At 40.4% G+C, this 20,040-nt stretch overlaps 2 protein-coding genes across 4 annotated transcripts; one reads left to right on the top strand and one right to left on the bottom strand.

Moving 5' to 3' along the window:
• Window positions 1–392: 392 nt before the first annotated feature.
• RB195_006804 (uncharacterized protein) lies at window positions 393–4,929 on the bottom strand (the record flags this gene model as incomplete). 3 transcript variants are annotated; one of them, XM_064180104.1, is made up of 12 exons in its annotated part: window positions 393–524; window positions 963–1,099; window positions 1,149–1,263; window positions 1,370–1,530; window positions 1,646–1,714; window positions 2,841–2,976; window positions 3,906–4,033; window positions 4,133–4,223; window positions 4,287–4,368; window positions 4,420–4,523; window positions 4,611–4,704; window positions 4,844–4,929. In XM_064180104.1, the coding sequence occupies 12 exons, from the start codon at window positions 4,927–4,929 to the stop codon at window positions 393–395; spliced, it is 1,335 nt and encodes a 444-aa protein (XP_064037001.1). The 3 variants fall into 3 exon arrangements, with proteins under 3 accessions (XP_064037001.1, XP_064037003.1, XP_064037002.1); XM_064180102.1 differs by lacking the exons at window positions 393–524; window positions 963–1,099; window positions 1,149–1,263; ... (1 more) ...; window positions 1,646–1,714; window positions 2,841–2,976 and adding an exon at window positions 3,755–3,793; XM_064180103.1 differs by lacking the exons at window positions 1,149–1,263; window positions 3,906–4,033; window positions 4,133–4,223; ... (2 more) ...; window positions 4,611–4,704; window positions 4,844–4,929 and having other exon boundaries at window positions 963–1,109; window positions 2,841–2,922.
• Window positions 4,930–8,779: 3,850 nt separating this feature from the next.
• Window positions 8,780–9,316, top strand: RB195_006803 (uncharacterized protein; the record flags this gene model as incomplete). Its single annotated transcript, XM_064180101.1, has 3 exons — window positions 8,780–8,934; window positions 9,075–9,143; window positions 9,220–9,316. 3 exons carry the CDS (start codon window positions 8,780–8,782, stop codon window positions 9,314–9,316), a joined length of 321 nt encoding a protein of 106 aa, XP_064037000.1.
• Window positions 9,317–20,040: the final 10,724 nt, after the last annotated feature.

The raw sequence follows: 20,040 nt of genomic DNA, 5'->3' as shown, positions 1-20,040 counted from the left end.
ATATAAAATTGTAGCATCCATGAACATTTAATCTATTTTGGTTAATATAAACAATAACAAGAAAATACAAAGGAATATAATGAAACGAAATCCACAAGATTGTGAATCTAACAAGCTCACGCAGCACTATAAGAATGAGGAACACGTTGAGATGTAGATCATTCAAAAAAGTGCATTGATGGGAATTTGAGAAAGTATTTTCTCCTCAAACCACATACATAAAAATCTACAATAAATAAATAAATAGCGTATAAACCCGTAGCACTGAACAGCAAATTTTTTAGTTCTATGAACGATTCACGAAAAAGAACTCAAAATATCAAAGCAATGATGCCAAAAGAACTGTCTGTTAATCACATCATTTTGGAGTACAAACGAACAAAATCATTATTCTAAAATATCATGTCATGAAATTGCCCCGATTGTGAAACTTGTGGTCGCTGTGGTACACGCTGTCCAGCACCTGCGGCACGACCGCGGTTTGCATGTGCACCTCCACCAGCCGTGTATTCGAACTGCGATGTCTGAAAAAAAACGCTCAGAAATCCTATCACTTTCTGGCAAGTACTTTTACGCAACAAACATGTTTATATACTATAACAAGACGATGCAAATGGAAATGCGATCAAGTGCTTGTTAAAAAAAAACCTATTTGTTAGCATCCTGTTTGTTTAAGTACCACCAATTCATACACATTTTCCGTTACGTTGGTGGATTGGTCGTTGGTCGAGTAATAATCACTCACTTAAAAAATCCTCAACAAGAACGAGGGATAAACAATGCGTCATGATGTTCTTAACACATGGACAACAATCCGTATTTTCACGACTAAGGTCGCGCATTATCGTAATAGCCTCATGTTATGTATACTAACCACTAATCTCTACTGTACTCATATTAAGAGGGTTTTTTCAATCTAACGAAGTGTAAAGGACTATCACTTATAGCATGAAAACGCTCACCTTAACAGTGTCCATTAGATCCTTAAAATCATCCTTAGAATATGGTGCCGTGTAAAAGAACATGTGATCTAATGCTTTCTCAGCTTCCAAGCGCTTACTCGGATCCAATGCTAGCAATTCATCAATGAGACAAATGGCTAAGTCATCCTAAAAAGGAAGAGGTGTTTTCGTAAAGCTCGCAACTACAGGAAGATGCTGGTGACAAATGCCTTTCCTTTATGTAGGCTCGCATGCGTTGAGGAAGAATACGCGGTTGACCTTGGGGAAGCTCCATCCTGTCAAATAGTGGAAGTTCGCTCACCTGAAAACGATGACGAAAAAGACATCTTTCAGGATTTTTTGGAAATGACAGATGACAAAATGTTAAATGAAATGAAAATGACAAATGCTGCTGGTTGCTAACGTACCCTATCCCAGGAGTCTTTGTCTATGGATCCACATAAATTACAAATCATAGTGAGTTGTTTTTGCTCTGTGTCACCTTGCATAATTGGAGAACGTGTCCACAATTCAGCCATGATGCAGCCTGCTCCCCACATATCTATTGATGTAGTATATTGTCGATCTCCTAAAGGAATGGAATAGCAGTAAGATAAGAAAAATGACTAATTTGTCCATGTCATACGATTTACACGTATGCAAAGCCTAACCAGTATATGGATTGAACTGTTAACGAAACGCACCTAGAAGCAACTCAGGAGGGCGATACCATAACGTTACAACTCTATTCGTGTAAAGTTGACGAGTATGACCTGCAGAATGGATGGAATGTTTCATGGCCAGTAATACATTGCAAATGTGTGTTATAATTATTTTAATAGAGAAGTGAGTAGCATTTCCATTCGCATTGTTTTCCAACGCCACGACTTTTAATTATAGTCGGGCCAAAATTCTTCAATTGGGCGTGTAATATGTTGTCCTAGGTGAAAACAGAAAGAAGAATTAGGTTACCCATATAGCCAGCAGCGCTGGTAAGACACACGCGCGCTATTTACAATGACGCAGACACATCATGGTCACTCGGTTATAGACCTTTAACGCTGATCAAATGTACAGGAATTATGACTCGAGAATTTGCGAGGTGTAGTGCACGAATTGTGTTCATGCTATAGTCGGGTCAAAGCAACATGAAACTCGTACAATTGCGTAAGCGGCTCAACGCTCGAAGCGGTGCGATGAAGACAGCGGTTGGAATCTATGTGGAGCCATGGCGAACTGCAGAGATGGGTGGCGGTAGCGAGGATCCGTGCACGATCCCAACCGCTACGCTCTACCGCGCCGCTTCGAACTGTCCGTGCTAGAAATCCAGATGATTACCATTGGGAAAAGCCCACCGCAATACCGCTATTGAGAGACTAAAATTGAATGCAGACGAAATTGTCTGCTTTCCATCTCCTATTAATTTGCATCGTATGGAGGTACGTGCGCAGCTAAGACTATTTCTCACGCCTTTTTCTGGATCACTAGACAGAAATGAGCGTGATCACTTCATTGTCGTGAACCACACTCACACCCGTATCTATTTATAGACAGATACCAACACCGTGAATTTCGCGAGATGCTGCCTTCAAACTTCAACAAACACATTTGAAGCATTCTGTAAGTGGCAACATCGTGGAAGCTACAGCAGCGTCAGTTGTTGACTTATTCGAATCATTGTTGCCTCGGAATAATTAATGTTGAAAATAATAATGAAACTAAATAATAAATGGGTTGAATATAAAAATTTGGTGCTAGGTAGAAGAACTGAATTTTTGCACGGAAAGATATTTCTGTTAGAGATTACTCGATTGTTACACGATGGAAATGATTATTATGCTGTGATCAGTGTATCTACCTGAATAGTAAGTAGCGTAGTCATTAATGAGTAAAACTTACCCACGTAAAATGGTCTGGCTAAACCAAAATCGGCAAGCTTGAGGATACCATCTCTCGATAACAAGACGTTGGCAGCTTTCATGTCACGGTGTAATATCTTTGAACGATGAATTTTCCATAAGCCATTGAAAAGGTGCTGAAAGAGAACCAGTCACAGGATAGTGCTAATTCTATCTTACATGAAAGAAAAATCGTAAAATGAGAAGATGAAACACCCAGCAATATTAGTGACAATAACAGTGATATATATCACAAATATATTGTATGTCTTATAAACAATTTAGCAAGGACGAAAGATGATTGAACGAGGAGCATTATCTGGGACGCAGGCAGGCTCGAGAGACAGAGCGACAAGAAGCCTAGATATGGATGCATGGGAAGTGGTTCGGAATCCCCTCGAACAAATAAGCTCCAAGGTGACTGGCCGGCAACCTATCCAGCTCCACCCTGTCGTGCTCAGCACAGCAAGCGGTGGGTTTCCCTCTCCAAACAGTAACATCATAATTATGGAGGAATTCTGATGTTACTTTTAGTGTTCTCGAACCTATACGTAAGAGTCTTCCGTTGGAAGGTACCATAATTGAATTGATCTCATCAACGTCAATAAAAGGTTTTCTCTAACCGATACTGTTGGTGCCTTGAAGAAGAGCATACACCGACACCATGCAGGTATAATGACGAGGGGGAGTTCTTTTTTTTTCTTTCAATATAGGATGATTTTGCTCCAAAAGGGTCCAGATCACTGCTGTTCATGTGGGAAATTTCGCCATTGACCGTACGTAACCAAACATTACAAACACCTAATACAGTACGAAGCTAACTACTTCGGGAAGCTTCGTACTGCGTCTCTGCAAAATTACTTCACACTAGAAGAATCCCACTGCAGATTCAAGAAAAACAGTCTGTCACAGTACTTAACTCCTATTCCAGTCGCCAAAACTTCTAATAGCCGTCTGAAAATGGAGAGAAAGCTTTTCCACATCTCTTCTTCTTGTCCCATCCTTACTTGCAGCGAAAAAGGAAGCACAATAAGAGGAAAGAAAGGAAAAAAGAAATAGGATATACCTTCATCATTGTTTTAATGTGAACCAGTGATATTTTAATTTTCGAATTACTGAGCAGACCAGCAAGATCATGTTCACAAAATGCGAAAACAAGATAAAAGGTAGAACGGTCCCGGTTATGTGCAGACGCTAAAAAGTGCAGTATATATGACAAAGAAACTTTCATTTGTTTGTCAATTCAATTTGTTTCACAGAAAGACATCAATACAATAGAGTAAGAAAACCCACCTTTACTACTGCACACCTCGATAAGATCCGTAATGTTCTCATGTTTGAGTTGTTGCAGCATTTTCACCTCACGAAGTGCTGTGATTGGAAACTTAAATCAAAAGGCTCTATTGCAAAAGTGAATCAGAACAATTGACAGTTCAAATCGACTTACACCTTCCTTCTCGTTTTCCATAAGTATCTTCTTCAAAGCTACCATCCTACCAGTCTTTTTACATCGTGCTTTGAATACTTCTCTGAAAATCAATTAAAGCTAGACTTGATACAAAATAAGCTGAATTACTTACCCAAAAGTCCCTTGTCCTATTTTTATAAGCTTCTCGTAGTTACTAACGTCGGTAATATAAGGAAACTTGAATTCTTCAATATATTTTATCAGAGCTGGGTTGACCTGGAACGGAAAGAAGATATTGGAGTTTCATAATCAGAATAATTAATACGTGAGCTCCAATCACAAAAATAATGCAGAAAAAAAAACCTTCTGTCTGTCCATTTCCGCCATTTCTTCTGCAGAAATCTGCGGTGTTGGGTGCTGTTGAACTTGACCATTTAATTGTGCTGAGGAGGACGAACTTAAAAATAGCATTAATTAGCAGGAACTAAAACGTCGTGATTATGAAAGCAAAGTAATAAGTAAGCGAAGAAGAAGATGATGTTCAGAGGGAACTCGAATGCTTTCGAAATAGGGATAAATCCTCGTAGTGAACTCACCCTTGCCCATGTCTGCTGTGATGAGGATTGTGGTGATGAGATGCTGATAAATTAGAATGCGAATGAGGAGGAACGTTGGGAAGCATCACTGCAGACCTACTATACTAGAGACAGACAAACGAAAATTGCTAGGAATATTCATTTGCATGAGCATGTGCGTCGAGTGAGAAATTTACGGACTGTACAGTTGATCTAGCGGCTGTTTTTGAATGTTTGTAGGCGTAATGCGTATCGGAGGATTTCTATGCGTTCATTCATCGTGGATTTTTGTGGTTATACCTTAGCGGCTGATCATGGTCAAATGGGTAGGTGTAGTACAGTCGGGAAGAAGTCACGTTGTTGCTTCATGATCGACCTACGATTCTAAACCGCTTCGGGATAAGCAAATTGGTACCAGACTTGGGGGAAAATGCAGTTGGTGGTGGGAGGGCCTTAGTTGCGTCCTCATTTCTGGGCGCTCTATCTTACTTTTTTCTCTTAGTAAGTTTAGCTGGGTAAAGTGTAGTTGGGGAGGGGGAGGGGGCTCAGTGGTGCCCTTATTTCTCGAGGTAAATAATCAAATCAATCTCGGCCGTAAGGCCTAAGGATCTATGACATGTGAACTAAAGTTACTAAGAGAAAGAAGTAATTTAGAGCGTCGGGAAATAAGGGCGCCACTGAGTGTACCCTCCTCCCCCCCACCATAAATTTCACCCCAGACCTGTCTACGTGGATAAAAGTGCTAACGTGATGCATCGACTCGCCCCGCAAATCATTGTATAGGCTAGACGTGCGTTCGTAAACCTCAAACGATTCAGAATCAAAAACTGAATGAAAAGTGAACCGAACACCGAATGTGTTGGAACATTTGAGGCTTATTGCTTACTGGCAGACGCTTCATTCTTTGTTCTTCTGCCAAAATGAATAGTAATTGGATGTGGCGTGTACTACGACTGTGTTCAGTCTTGCTCAGTCTGTTCTCGTATGTGCGAGCGGTGCCGCCTGAGTCCTGCTTGACCTGATGTACTCGTTCCGGAACAAAGAGCTGAGCATGTCGACATTGTGTGGTGCTCTTGCCACATTGCGACCGATTACTGTACGAGACGCAAATTGAAATGCTTTCGGAGAGGAGGTCCAGGCCCAAGAAACATCCGATTTCACGTTATGTATCCACTAGTTCTTCTCAGAAGGGGTGCTTTTTCTTGATAGTTGGTTTTCTACGTCATGTGGACTAACTCCTTCTTGGGTTCAGAGAAAACTTGGACAGGTCAACGCACCTTCCCCACCTTCTCGCCGTGATGGTGTAGTCGGCTGAAAACGACTTGAAGCACGGTGCATTTGCGTAGACGCTCGAAACGGCGCGGTGGAGGCAGCAGTTGGAACCGAGGTGGGACCATTGCAAACGGCAGTGGTGCCAGCAAGAGTTTCAGTACGCTCCACCGCACCGCCTCGAGAGAAGCTGCGTACGCAATTGCACCGTGGTTCATGTCGTTCTGACTTTATTATGAGTTGCTCTTCAGTATTGCGAGAGTTACTATGAGTGTAAGTCGGAGGGACGCATTAAAATGATCTCCACTTTTTCAATCCATTATTCGGAGATGCATGGTTCCGATTCAGAATAATAATTAAGTTGAAAGGATGTTGCGGTTTGTTGATGCTCTGTGTTCAGATTTTCCTCCTCTGGAATTGAACTCCCGGATCAGAAACAGAAGGATTTCTATTTCAAAGATTTTGTTCTGATGTGTTATCGATTGCAAATGACACTAGTTTATACGCTGGGACCACTTTGATTTTCTTTAGGCATCTTTAAGCATAAGTCATTGTATTGTAGATTCTTTGCTCCTTCCGTCGATTAGGTAGAGGGGAGCGGGTATGCCTAGATGAAGAGATTGCTGCTTTCCTAATCTTTCGGAAAATACCAGTTATTACTACCTGCAGAAATACGCAGCGCCGTTGCATTCTTTGCATAGTCTCCCATCCTGTGTACGAATACTCCACCTGAAATCTGCACCACCTCAGATTCGTGGGGTGCTGCCTTTAAGTACTGACATTCGAATTAGGAATCACTATCGACATCAAAGAAGAGGCGTTGGAAAATTCTTATTATTTAATAATTTAATATTCCATCTTTCAATTTCCACTTCTATATGGCGATACGACGGGTTTTACGCTGACTGTACACATTCGCCGTCACTAATTAAGACCTCATGGTATCGGAAAGCAAAGGATCAGATTTTGCTCATTATTGCCGCCAGGAACATCAGTTCAGGTTGAGTTATATTATTCAGAAACTCTTTGAAACGTTGTGCACATTGCATTATATGATAGGCAACACGTTTCTGAACAGAAGCGAAAATAAAGGTTCAATAAACTTCTGTCGCCGTTGATTAACAGGGAAATCTATTAACACTACCTTCTCAACCTTAACGAACTCTGCAATGGAATCGTCGCATCCCACGTTAATCTGAAGATATAGTCGACTTCCTTGACAAATAGGACGATTTAATGTTAGGCAGTGGCACTTAAAGAAAGAAAGCCATAGAATGCCTGAAAGCCGTGAAAACTTCCGCTTTTCTTGAAAGATGTCGAAATCCCAAAAGAGTGAAAATCGATTGTTTTCTCAACAGCTTGGACTTACCACGAAATCAATTTTAAGTTTTTGATTACTTCGCTAGCATTTTGCGAGGTTGAAGGTAGGATAGCTCCTTTTAGGTCTTCTTTTTTTCATAATAATTAATGTAACGCACATATTCCACGCAATGATGATGCATGATGATAATGATATAATATGATGCATACAAAGAGCAAATAGATAATTATTTACGCAGCAGAGTTTCATGGGTAATCCTACAGGAAAAATTATTGCTGAACCAAAAAAGAATGCGATGAAACGAAAAGTGATGGTGAGTGAGTGTAACTCCACTTTTTCTTCGTCAACGGTGAACTCAAAATGAACTGTTTAAATTTTTGTAGAAATTCCATCCTTCTTACTCGAGGTTCTTGTCCACACAACAAACCAAACATTACATGGCGTGTTATTTTTTGCGCCTGAATATTGATATACCAGTATGAATGTCCGGTTAACCCTGTGTTTCAGACTTCTTGTGGTTCTCGATTCGCTGATCAATAAAGATTAGAAGTAGTAGTACTTTCTGTAAATTGTTGGTACAGAATAGAATTTTCTTCTTCTAACAGTGCTTTTTTTCTTTTTAAAAAGATGTTTAAGCATTGATTGTAGCATGATTACTATTCTTCTGGTTGCATAGTGGGTTCAGAACGAAGTGAAGCTGGATACAATTATAGTCGAGTCAAAACGACATCGCTGCGCACGAAACGGTGCGGTGGAGACAGCGGTTAGAATCGAGGTGGGACCATGGCGAACTTCAAAGAAGAGTGACGGTAGCGAGGATCCTTACACGGTCCCCACCGCTACCCAACGCTCCACGGCACAGCTTCGAGCGCAGCCGCTTACGCAACTGTCCGTGCTTCATGTCGTTTTAACTCAACTATCCATAAGCGGCTGCGCTAGAAGTGCTGCATGGGAGCGTAGCGTTCGAGACCGACGTGGGACCTTTGCTTGCACCACTCATCGCTGCATTTCTTGGTGGTCCCACCTCGATCACAATCGCTGTGATCGAGGTGCCACTGGGCGCGAAGCCATTTACGCAACTGCACCTCAAAGTGGTGTCTTGACACGAGTATGGGCTTCTGGTCACGAGAGAAGACAGGAGGACATATCTTTTAGCGCAAAATCTTGTCCCGAGGAAGTTTCTTCGTGTATTTTCACATCATATGATAGTTAACCGCGCTCAAATATATTGAGGAAGTACAACTCTGCGGTCATTATTTACATCAGTCAATGGAAGCTGTAATGATCATAACAGATAGCTACCACAGCCGTAATAGTGTGCACGAAACCTCTACAGCTGCCGTTATCATGACGTCAAATCCAGAGATATGAAGAGAAAAACCTCTGACACCACGTGCCGTTTGCCACTAAGTGCGATTGTCCTTCGGCAGTTGGACGAGCCACAGGCACCGCCGTCTATTTATTTGCTCGATAGGCAGGCGGCAGCTTCACGTCGGCGGAGTGCTGAGCCGAGCCTTCGGCCGTCAGTGACGCAGAGTGTCGTGGAGGAGCGCCGGCATCCACGTGCTTCTCTGGCTTTGTGCTCATTCGTAGCCTTTTTCACTTATCCGGCTAAATTGCTAGGTTCCTGCTCCTTCTTTTCGGTTGAGTCAAAATCTTCAGCTACGGACCGGATCAGCATTCGTTCGTTGACTCACGCGATGTGGCCTTACTCGATACTCATGTTACTATGTATGCTCGGCTTGTTAATTGCTAACTGCTACTGACAGATTTTCTGTCAGTTTGTTTCTGAACTAGTTTTTTGAAGGAGAAATATCGTGTTCGAATGGCTTTTCATTTACGCCAACAAATGGGTGCACACTTCATATCCGCATAGTTGCGTCATCGCATCACTTCACACTTGACGCATGGTTTGCGTTTGTTTTTTTTGGTTTGGTGCATCCCATGCCAGATAGTTCTTCCTTTATTCTTTATTGTTATACTGTCAGCTAGGTTGTTACAGTGGGACTCTATTTGAAGTTTCATTTTCCGACTCTTTCGTCGTTTTCAATGTCTGAAAATGATTTGGGGGTGTTTGACATCCCAACTAATTCACAACTCTCTTGTGTCTTAAATTGATTTTCCTGAGCTGTAGCCAAGATTGTTATTGATCGCCTTTATTAAACAACGGCTAACGTTTCGGCGCTATCGCCTTCGTCAGAACCTGGAAAAATCAAAGCCATTAGTGATTTATCCTCTCAAGCGCCTCATCACCCTACAGAAAGCATCCAGACGATATGCAAACTCAAACACCAACACATTGGTGTGCTTACCTCATCTTGTGTCTCTTTACTAGGACGCGATATCTTACCGTACTCTGACTATGCAGAACCCTTTAATATGAAAAACGAACTGACCATTCTCGAAGCATAGTTTTTGTTTACCTTCAACGACTTCTTGGTTTTTTCTCATTCTCACTTTGTGATGGGTGCACAATGTCGGAACTGCTGCGCCGCTTCGAACGCAACCACTTACGCGAATGCTCCGAACTTCAGGTCGTTTTGACCCCACCATCACGTGTAAATTCCTATTCATATGCTACTATATTGAAGAAAAGGATAAAAAGTAGCACCGAAACTTCGCTTCTGGGGACAGCATGGTCCATATATGCAAGGTATCAAAAATAACTCTGGCCTTTACTCTGTGAAGACGGGGTCACACTTAATTTTGTTACTAGAACAAAAGATACGGTCTCTCAATTTGACGCTGTGACGCAGCGAATCCAGTTACTTGTGCTTAAAAGTGCAAGCTTTTTGGTCTTGAATCGACCAGACAGCAGAAGATTGAGATCGGGCGAGTTTGACGGCCGAACCCCTTCGTCCAGAAAGCCCGGAAAATTGATCTCACGCCACCACAGTGTCTCCTTTGTGCCGTGAGCTGGCGCCCAATTTTGCAGGAAGGTCCAGTCAGCGTTTTCACCTGTTTCTTCGGCTCAGGGAATCATCGCATCCCTGAATTTTCCATAGCCCGCCACACTTCATGTGGACCATCCTATATACTTCACAATCATATAGGTGTAATGAGTTTCTTCTTTGGGTAAAGTGATCAATCCGTAGCTTCTGACGCATCTGTTTTCTATATATTAGTAGAATTCTTCATATTTTCGCTATGATAATTGCTAAATAGCAGCTGAGCCTTACCTATTACCACATAGAAACCAAAATCAAAAATTTCTGCAGATGCTGGTTTCAGCTGTTTTTTTTTTACTTTATGCTAAAAGCAGATTATCACGATGTGAATTCAAATATTGAACTTGACTCCCCGATCGAACGTTGTGCCATTGTCGGGAGTTTTGCAGCAAAGTGGTATGTGTTGGGGAGAGTGCTCAGTTTTTCTTCAGCCTTCGAGAGCAAACTCATATTTCACCGAACGACTCACGTAAAACCTCGGAAGAGGAAACGAATAATGGGTTAAAACATCTTTTTGGACTCTGATCAGTAGGAAGGAACTCGAAGAATGTGTTCGTGCGTGTCGACACTTGAAAAAGTTATCTGCCTGGTCGATTCATTTTTCCTTTCATCATATCTGGAATACATGCGCACTGGAGATATTTACGCGTATGACCTTGCTCCGATTACTGTTCGTCGCCAAATATCTTGCCTCGTATCACGGCAAAAAAGCGTTCTCTTGAGAATGATACAGAAATCCTCTTGAGAATCATGCAGAAACTCAAGAATTATGTCGTTAAACGAGTGAAACCGAAAGGATTATTCTCATTTTTCTTAATCCGTGACTCCGATGACATAAAAGAGTCATATTCTTGAGCGGCTCCAGCTCTCTGCAGCAATACATACATGCGAGCCAATGGAACCAGTTTAGAAGAAAATTCATCCTTTTTTATTTGGCAGCACAACTTTGATTAACCTGGATGATTGTGATGTTTTGATGTCCTTTGGATAAGTAAGAATCCCTGAAGAGCTCTGGAATTTCTATGTTTGCTCTATCGGATACCTTTTTTTTCGTTTGTCGTACTCCTCGAGTCAATACAGCGTGTTTCGCAAAGTGTAGAAGTTGCCGCTATGTAGTGTCAGTGCTCATTAAGAGAAAATATCGAGGATTCGTCATAAAATAGCAAAAAAAGGTAGGATGGATCAACAGTTTTGCGTTTATTTTCCGAATCATATATCATCTATGAGAGAAAGATGTGTTTCGATTCCACGGCAAAATCCACCACTTCTCCGCTCATCAAAATTCATTGTGTGCACTCTTCTAGATAGTTGATGGATCAAGCCTATCGATATGCATTTTGAATTCCTATTTTTATTCAGCGGTGACATTGTGACAAGCCGTTTAAAAGTTCCGCCACGCACCGATCAGCATTTATATGGGGTGATAACGGGCGCAGAAGAGAGAAAATCGTTAGGTAATTGTTTATCTGGGTTAACGATGATGATGGGTAAATTGTTAGCAGAATTACTGATAACAGCGGCTAGATCAGGATTGTCAAATTCGATGCGAGTAGTTAGGTGACTTCTTGCTCAGAAAAGCTTTGAAAATTATTTTCCTGAAATTTTTTATCCCTTCTAACAATGGTTGCAAGTGAAATATTATTTTTACACTGAGCTGAGATAAGAACATAGTGAACTGCGGGTGTGGGGCAGTGGTAGGGTAAGGTCTCGTAACCATATCTGCGGGGTCGATAGTTTGGATACACTGTTTTTTCTTTTCCTTCCTTCCTTCCTCTTTTATAAGTAATCAGGCCTTAATTTTATATGTAATTAGGTTAATTATAGGTGTAAGGCCGTATATACGTGCATAAAACTCACCGATTCTGAACCGATGCATTTAAATTTATTATTCATTTACATTCGCGTGATACATCATGGGTAGAGATTAATACCCAAAAGTTCTGATCCGTCCGAATTTTCCTTCAAAACGTTTTCTTCCGTCTGGAATTCTCTTTTCTTCCTATCATTGGTGATAGGACGATTGTTCGCTAATAAGTCTAGCATCATTCATACCAATCCGTTCTTGTAAAGTGTAAGGTGTAGTCCGTTCTTAGAAAGTTTAATTTTCAATTTTTAGTGGATTAATAAAGAAATAACATGTACAGCGCTCTACTTCCATGTTATTCGTTGGAGAGCAAAAGAGTGGAGCTGTGCTGAGTCGAATTGTCACAAAAACGTCGACGAGTTAGAAAAGCTTTACACAAAAGTCGAAGCCAACCTCGAGTGAAACCCTGCTGACACAAGCCGGCATTGATTCGCTGGACATTCGTCAGCGATCACTCGTGCTCGCGGGTGATGTCATTCCCCGGCCCCACGTGTGATCAGAATGTGTTTGGAGGTCTCCTTTGTTGACTTACCCAACTGTACTGTTTTTTGTTCTTCTTTTCCTGTTCTAAATTTACACACGAACCCAGCGATTTGTTACACAAGACCCTCACAAGCAATTCTGCTTCTTCTCCTGTTGCTAAAAATTTTCTGATAAGATGAGAGCTTCGCACTTTCCTCGTAATCAGCAGCACCTGAGAACTCCGAGGCCACCCCACGCAATACATACTAATTTTACTCGGTTCTTTTTTTCCCTTCAAAAACTTTCTTCATACGGGAATGGGGAATGCGAAAACACTGAAAGCCTTGCTTTTCCTGCTATAGATTACCTATTTTGATGTTCAAAGCAAAGTTATCAGCATTCCAAGCGGACAACCACCGTCTGGAATGGGCGGTCTGTGTGGGATCTCGAACAGAAGTGTGTAATCCACGCGCGGTTATTATCTGCAATGTCTTGTCACCTAAGCTCGTTGCCGTCGCAACAGCTGGCCTTTTTTCTTACAACCATTCTATACAAATATTTCCTTCACTGTTTTCTATATTTACTGCTTAGAGGCATCACCCCACGAATCTGAGGTGTTACGGATTTCAAGTGGGTTATGTCTAGACGGAGTCGTAGATTAGGGAGAAGGGTGATTCCGTCTATTTCTTCCTAATTGATTTTTTTTTAAATATTAAATTAAAAAATAAAAAATAAAATTAGAATTGAAAAAATGGCCCGGAAGAAGACTTCGAGCGTTCCGGCGCGGTATTTTCTACAACGAGTTCGACTGGAGCGCGCTAGCCTTGTGCACGGGTAGCATCTTCCGGACCGTTTTTTACGGCAATTAGGAAGAAATGGATGGAATCACCCAAATCAGCCTTTCCTCCATAATCTACGACCCCGTATACGAATACTCCACCTGAAATCCATACCACCTCAGATTCGTGGGGTGATGCCTTTAAGGCAGCTGTAGCGCAGCGCTAAGAGATCCCGCTACGTTCTGCGTGATCGACGGTTGCTTCGGTACCGCTCAAGCCTAGCAAAGCCGTGCATCTTCCAGTGGTAGATAAATTTGTATCAGATTTGTCCTGGAGCATAAGGACATTGAGTTGATGCATCGGTTGGCCCTCAAAAATCGCATGTCGACTGCATCCGTGTTATTGAACGTTAAAAGATTTTGAATTGAAGTCGAACGCGTTTTAGGCATCTAATGTTTTATTCGTCAAAGCCTGCAGTGGAGAAATATTGAATCAGTATCTGCTTCTGTTTCAGCTCAAATTTCGTCGCTGAACCGTCTCCACCATTCAATCTATTCTCAAAGTATTTGTATGAATTTCTTAGTTGACGATATGCTGTGAATCGGAAAAATGCAGAGGCAATATCATATCCGTTAAGAATTCCTGGCATCAATGGTTATTTGACTGTTTGTCACATTTTGCTAATGCCATTACTTTTTGCGTCCTTCAAAACGTTCGCTGATGTCCAAAGCACCTGCTGAGGTTTCATAAATATCAAATGAATTTCTGATACATGGAAATTCTTCTTTGTTTTCTAAGTAGGTTCATATCATAATTTTGGAAAAAAAGGTTAAGAAGCCTCTAAAGCAAGCAAAAAGTTTTGTTAGCGTAGCGGTTTTTAACACTTTTTTTTTCAAATTGTACGTTCAGGATCACACCAGATTTCAGTAAGGAATCAATCGAGGAGGGTTTGGTAATATTCATGAAACTGATTATTGTTTTATTAGGGGCTACTATATTTTCTAGCTTAAAGCGATAAAATTTAGAGATACTAGAGATATTTAGAGATAATTTAGAGAACACTAAAGGGATAAGGTATCTACGGAAAGCAATGTGTCATTGTAAAACCTTGATTTAGTACTTAAAACGCGTTTCGTTCTATGGTGCCGTGAAAAAAAATCAGACGAAAATAGCGGAGCTACAATTCGAACACTTCCGACACGTGCTCTTTATTCAAGAAACCTATGTGCAATCTATCGGACAGGGCTTATTATATCCCTCTACATAGACTCTGTACATGATTCTGACATATAAGATTGTATCTTTCGTAGAATATTTCTAATTTGAAAGAAAATATAAGCGAATTTTTCTCATTGTTTTCAATTAACAGATTACAAGAATTTTAACGTTACAAATTCAATTTTCGCCAAACAGATTTCATCATGATGGAAGCAAAAAGTAGGACGTGCGGGAGCAAACGACAAATTTATGGTGCTTTGAAGGAAATTGTTTACATTTCCTGTTTGCTGTAAGTATTTCACAGCATTTTGAGAAGTAATGCAATGATTTCTGCAAGTTTTTTTGAAACCTTGCACATATATATGGTGCGTTGTTCAGTTCACTCTCATCCATCGCTTCTCTGGAGAATACCAGGAGTGTCCGAATTCATCATCGAGTTTGAGGGATGTGAAAATGTAAAATACTAGGTTAAGGAATAAGTAATCATTAGGTTTTTCCAAAACACAAAAATCCATCCAGAAGTGAAAAGTATGGTGTAACCCTCCTTAAAGGGCAAGTACATATTACTCAACCGGTAAGAGGATCCGCTGTGACTGTACGATCCATCGATAGTTCGAAACCGTTCAAGCAATCTCTTCAACTCTCTGCGATAGATAAATTAGTACCAGATTGTCTGGGAATAAAAACACTGACTAAACAATTATATCGGTCCATTCCCGCGGTGTAAGAGTGCACGCGCGTTCGTAAACATCAAACGGATCTGAGTTCTAGCGAGAACGCGTAAGCGCATCCCCGTAGGGATTGATCAACGCAATGTACTTCACTTCAAAGAGAATTTCTTGCTCGACACGTCAGTTTGTCCTTTTTCTTCACTCTGTATTGATTCCTGTTTTTTTGATAATTAAAGTGTCAACTGGACAAAACGGAGCGCTTTCAACACCCGTTACTTTTTCGATTTAATTGACAAGGGACAAAACCGTTGAAGGTAATTTTGAGGTTTGTGTTGTGTATGGAAGGCATCGAATGAGACATAAAAAAACCTTCCAAAAAAAGTGAAAAGCGGCGTAAAAACATTTAGAAGACAAAACAGGACAATAAGCAGAAAACCACTATGGAATACCAGATAACTTACCGCACTAGGGGTCTCACCTAAAACAATCGGAAGAACAACAATAGCAGTGTAGTGTGTTGTAGTCTTTTTTGTTTTTGAAGGAACTCGAAAAAGAGGAATTTCTCTTCCACGATAATTGATCGGCCGGTCTATGATCCACTTTGGAAATCAAAATCCCCCATTCTGGAGCGCGTAGGTCAACGGCGTGAGGTGTGCTCCAGTCTACTTTCGAGCGTTGTTGCTTTTCCATACACCGTACCAATCTCAGTTTCAACGGCCTTATCGTCTCAATTAATTTCAGGATGGGAAGTGGTATCGAAAATGCTCCGTTTTGCCTTGTTCACATTTTCTTTTAACTTTCCGTAAAAACAGGAGTCAACTGAAGATAAAAACTTGGAACAGCACTGTCGTGTAGAGCAATTTTGAACATTTTGTCAATACTTCTCAGATCTATCTGCACTTTTAAGTTAATGAAACGCCCTCACGACTTATTTCTCAATCCAATTCTTTTTTTTTTGTAACTGTACACTTTATTGACGACGGAACTTCTTTTTGAAACATTTTATTCGCGATTGTTCGCCATGTAAAATTTGTTATAAAACAGTGAACGTGAGCAGATCATAATCGTTTCAAATCTATATTCTGATCTCATCTCCTATTAATATTGTCTTTTTTTCTCGGAAAGTCATCTCATCATCCATCGTGAGAACCTCTTAACTTTCTCCATCGATCAACAACACCGACATTGTTATCAGCGGAAAGTCCATCGTCGCGTCATTATTCATCGCGGGTAAACCGGTTGTCACCGGACACAGTCCGCCCAAATTCCTTTGCGATTTACACGTAACAAAAATTGCAGAAATTGCACTACAGCGGATTACTATCTATTTCCGAGGCAATGATTCCATAAAGGAAGTCCTTAATTTCCTTATCACCGGCGCCGACTAGCTATTTACATAGCGTTTGATAGGATTGTTCCCAAGCACTCAACAGTTGCAATACTCAGGAAATGTTTTTGTTGTGAATGTTAACCGCTGCTTCTCTGAATTGCTAATCTTTTAATATTTATGTTTATAATTTTTGCTAACCCGAACAGACGCTGGGGAAGTGTGATGACTACGAAAAGTGAGTGATCTGTGAATTTATACGAAGTCGAACTGCTTTTCCGAAAGCTGTGCCATTTTTCCGAGTTTTAGTGTTTCTTTTTTTCCTTTCTGACTTTAAAAAAAATCCACACCTCTTTGTGATCCTTCCTGTGCTCGGTTATTGTTTGATTCCTCGCCAAACATTTCTTTATTCGTATTTATTGACTCACGTTTTTGAATTCTTTTCCTCCGTCACTGCTTGGAAACTTTGTCTGACAACTGTATTCATGTGGTACCGTGATACCTCGAATTTGAGAGAGAATTAGATCGTAATAGTATAATAACTCTATCTCTATTTTCGAGCTCTAATCCTGAAGGGAGTCCTAGTTTCAAAATTAGTGGATAAATAAATAAAAATTGACATTGACACTTTGATGTCATATTTGAAGCAGCTTTTATAGAGGTTACTCTTAGTTGAGTCTTGTGTATTTTTCTATATTTAGGTTTCCTATTCGTACAGCTTCTGGTTGTGTAAGGTCACGTTGTTTAAAGGGGGAATATAAAATTTGTGCAAACGCTTAACGATGATTTCAGGAGGACAGAATTTAGTTATTTAAAATCCATGTTGTTATCAAATTTGTCCTGCTTCTACACATGAGTGTTTTTGTCAGTTAGTCACTTTCATGTTGCCTTTTGCTAAACTCCTTCTTTTCTCACTTATTAGATTCCTTCTAGCTACAGATTTTATGTGCTCTATTGAAACATGAACTTTTGAAAGATCCTGGCTGAACATTCATACATAGTTCACTTTATTTGTGTTCCAGGAGCAGTGACAAATTCCAGATTACAGTTATAGAGGAATAATCTCTTTTAACGATTTTTATTTTGTACTAAATAACATATATTTTCTTAGTTTCGCTCCATTACTTATTTTTTCTGATCTATTTAAAGCTGATTAATGAGGAGAGCAAAACCTTCTCCAATTTGAAGTGGAACCCCAAGAGATTGGCACTCACTTTAACTCCTGACGTCAAATATCTTTAAAAAAATTCTCAGCAACGACTACATATTGCTGATGAACTGAGTTACTTTCGTGGGACGGGGCTGATTAACTCGCGCTGGAAATAAGTAAAGTGTAAAGAGGACATTCTGTAAGAAAGAGAAGCACATTTGCAGACGATGCAGCTTTTTTTTTTAAATAATTGAGTTACACAGTTGTTCAAAACGAGCTTCAACGTGACTTTAGGAGTAAAACAGGAACAGGAAGCGTCCTTCGAGACATAACATATGGCAAAAGAGCACTTGATTTTTATCATTAGAAATAGTCTCTGATGAAAAATCACTTTCGAATTATATTTACTTATTATTTATTTATTTATTTGGTGTATTTACTAGTTCGATAGTTATTCGATTCGATGCGCTACAAGTTACAAGTTCCACAGTTTCCATACTGTTGCTGATACATGCAGATCTAATCGACAGGGAATTATGTTGCCTTCTGGCGCATACGCTAGCCAGTCTTCCGGAGTGCAGTGGCTAGCGTATGCGCCAGCCACTGTACTCTGGAAGACGTCGGCAGCTTCGTGAAGGCAACTGAGCTATGATTTCGAAGGAAAATGATTGTTTTGGTCTTATTTCAACGTTTTATTATAATCGCTGCAGTACGCCTATTGGGAAACGAACAAGAATTCTTTTTTCTCAAATTTCGATACAATACGTTTCGTTTTCTCTTTCTCCATTCTTTCCTGAAGAATATTGTAGGAAAAAGTGATTCCAGCGAAATCAAGCTTTTTGCAAACGCTCATTTCTCTTAACTCTTGCTGTTGTCGTTTATAAAAACTGTGAACACGTGGAATTTTCTGGTCCTCTTGCGAGTGGAACAGTGTTAATGGATTATAAAACTTTGCATTGCAACGCTCTATTCATTCTTTTCCGCAAATAGTGCAGCAGAGGACATTTGGATTCCCTTTCCAAAAAAAAAAATCTCGTGAAAGTTCTCACATATTATTGATGTGTCTGCCCATCCAACAACGTTTCGTGCTCGTATGACTGCCTTAAGGGCAGTAAATTTTCTTATATTGATTTCTCTCCAGTAGTATGCACAGTTATTGACATATTTTGCTAGTATCACAGTAAGAACATCACCACTTACGAATAAGAGACAACAGAAGCCTCAGTCTACGCAACGATGCAATTCTTTGAGCCCACGAGATTGACGGAATTCGATCAGCTTACGTGAATTTCAGTAAACGTACATAAACACAATTTTACCTTATAATGTATAATGTAATTTATAACTTTACCACTACCCCTCGTCCTCGTTCCGTCAATGGGTGTAAAGACTTGCCTCGTTGGATAGGTGGAAACTTCTAGTTTGGTTTCTGGTTTTTGAGATGGTTCTTGGACTTGTAGGAGTATCTCACATTTTGGTTTCCATTCTCGAAAACAAATTCCGGAACCGTTGTGTTAGGGACCCAACATAAATACTTTTTTATTCCGGAAGCATTCTTTGAGAACGATTCTTTTCCTGTAAAATCCCCTTCAGAATATTTATCTTTGCTCCTGGTCACATCTTAAAGGCATCACCCCACGAATCTGAGGTGGTGCAGATTTCAGGTGGAGTATCGTAAAGGATGGAGACAGAAGAGGGGATTCCGTCCATTTCTTCCTAATTACCGTAAAAAACGGCCCGGAAGATACGGCTTCATTCGTTTTGGCGCACCATTTGTACAAGAGGTTCGATTGGAGCGCGCCAGTCTGTGCGGCGCCCACTTCGGGCCGCTTTTTACGGCAATTAGCAAGAAATGGACGGAATCACCTCTCTCTCCGTAGTCTCCCATCCTGTATACGAATACTCCACCTGAAATCTGCACCACCTCAGATTCGCGGGGTGATGCCTTTAAATCATTTGCTTTCTCCTTTGCTCTTATAATTATGTACCTTATTTTCCATGTGTATATTTCTCTGTCGTAAACACATAAGGCAAGCCTATCTTAAATACTGCCTTCAATGCCTTTTTCATTAGTTTGTTCTCCGTTTTCGACTGTTTTTTTCCGAAACTTTTTCGTGATTTTGCATCCGTTTTTGTTCAAAAACGTCATAGACGATTATTGGAATCAAATCTTCTGAATTCAGATCACACAGAATTTGCACACTAAGTG

This window comes from Necator americanus, chromosome I (assembly GCF_031761385.1).
Source record: "Necator americanus strain Aroian chromosome I, whole genome shotgun sequence".
In the NCBI taxonomy this organism is placed as follows: Eukaryota; Metazoa; Nematoda; class Chromadorea; order Rhabditida; family Ancylostomatidae; genus Necator; species Necator americanus.
Note: the sequence above shows the minus strand (reverse complement) of the source record. Positions and strands in the feature narration are given on the sequence as shown.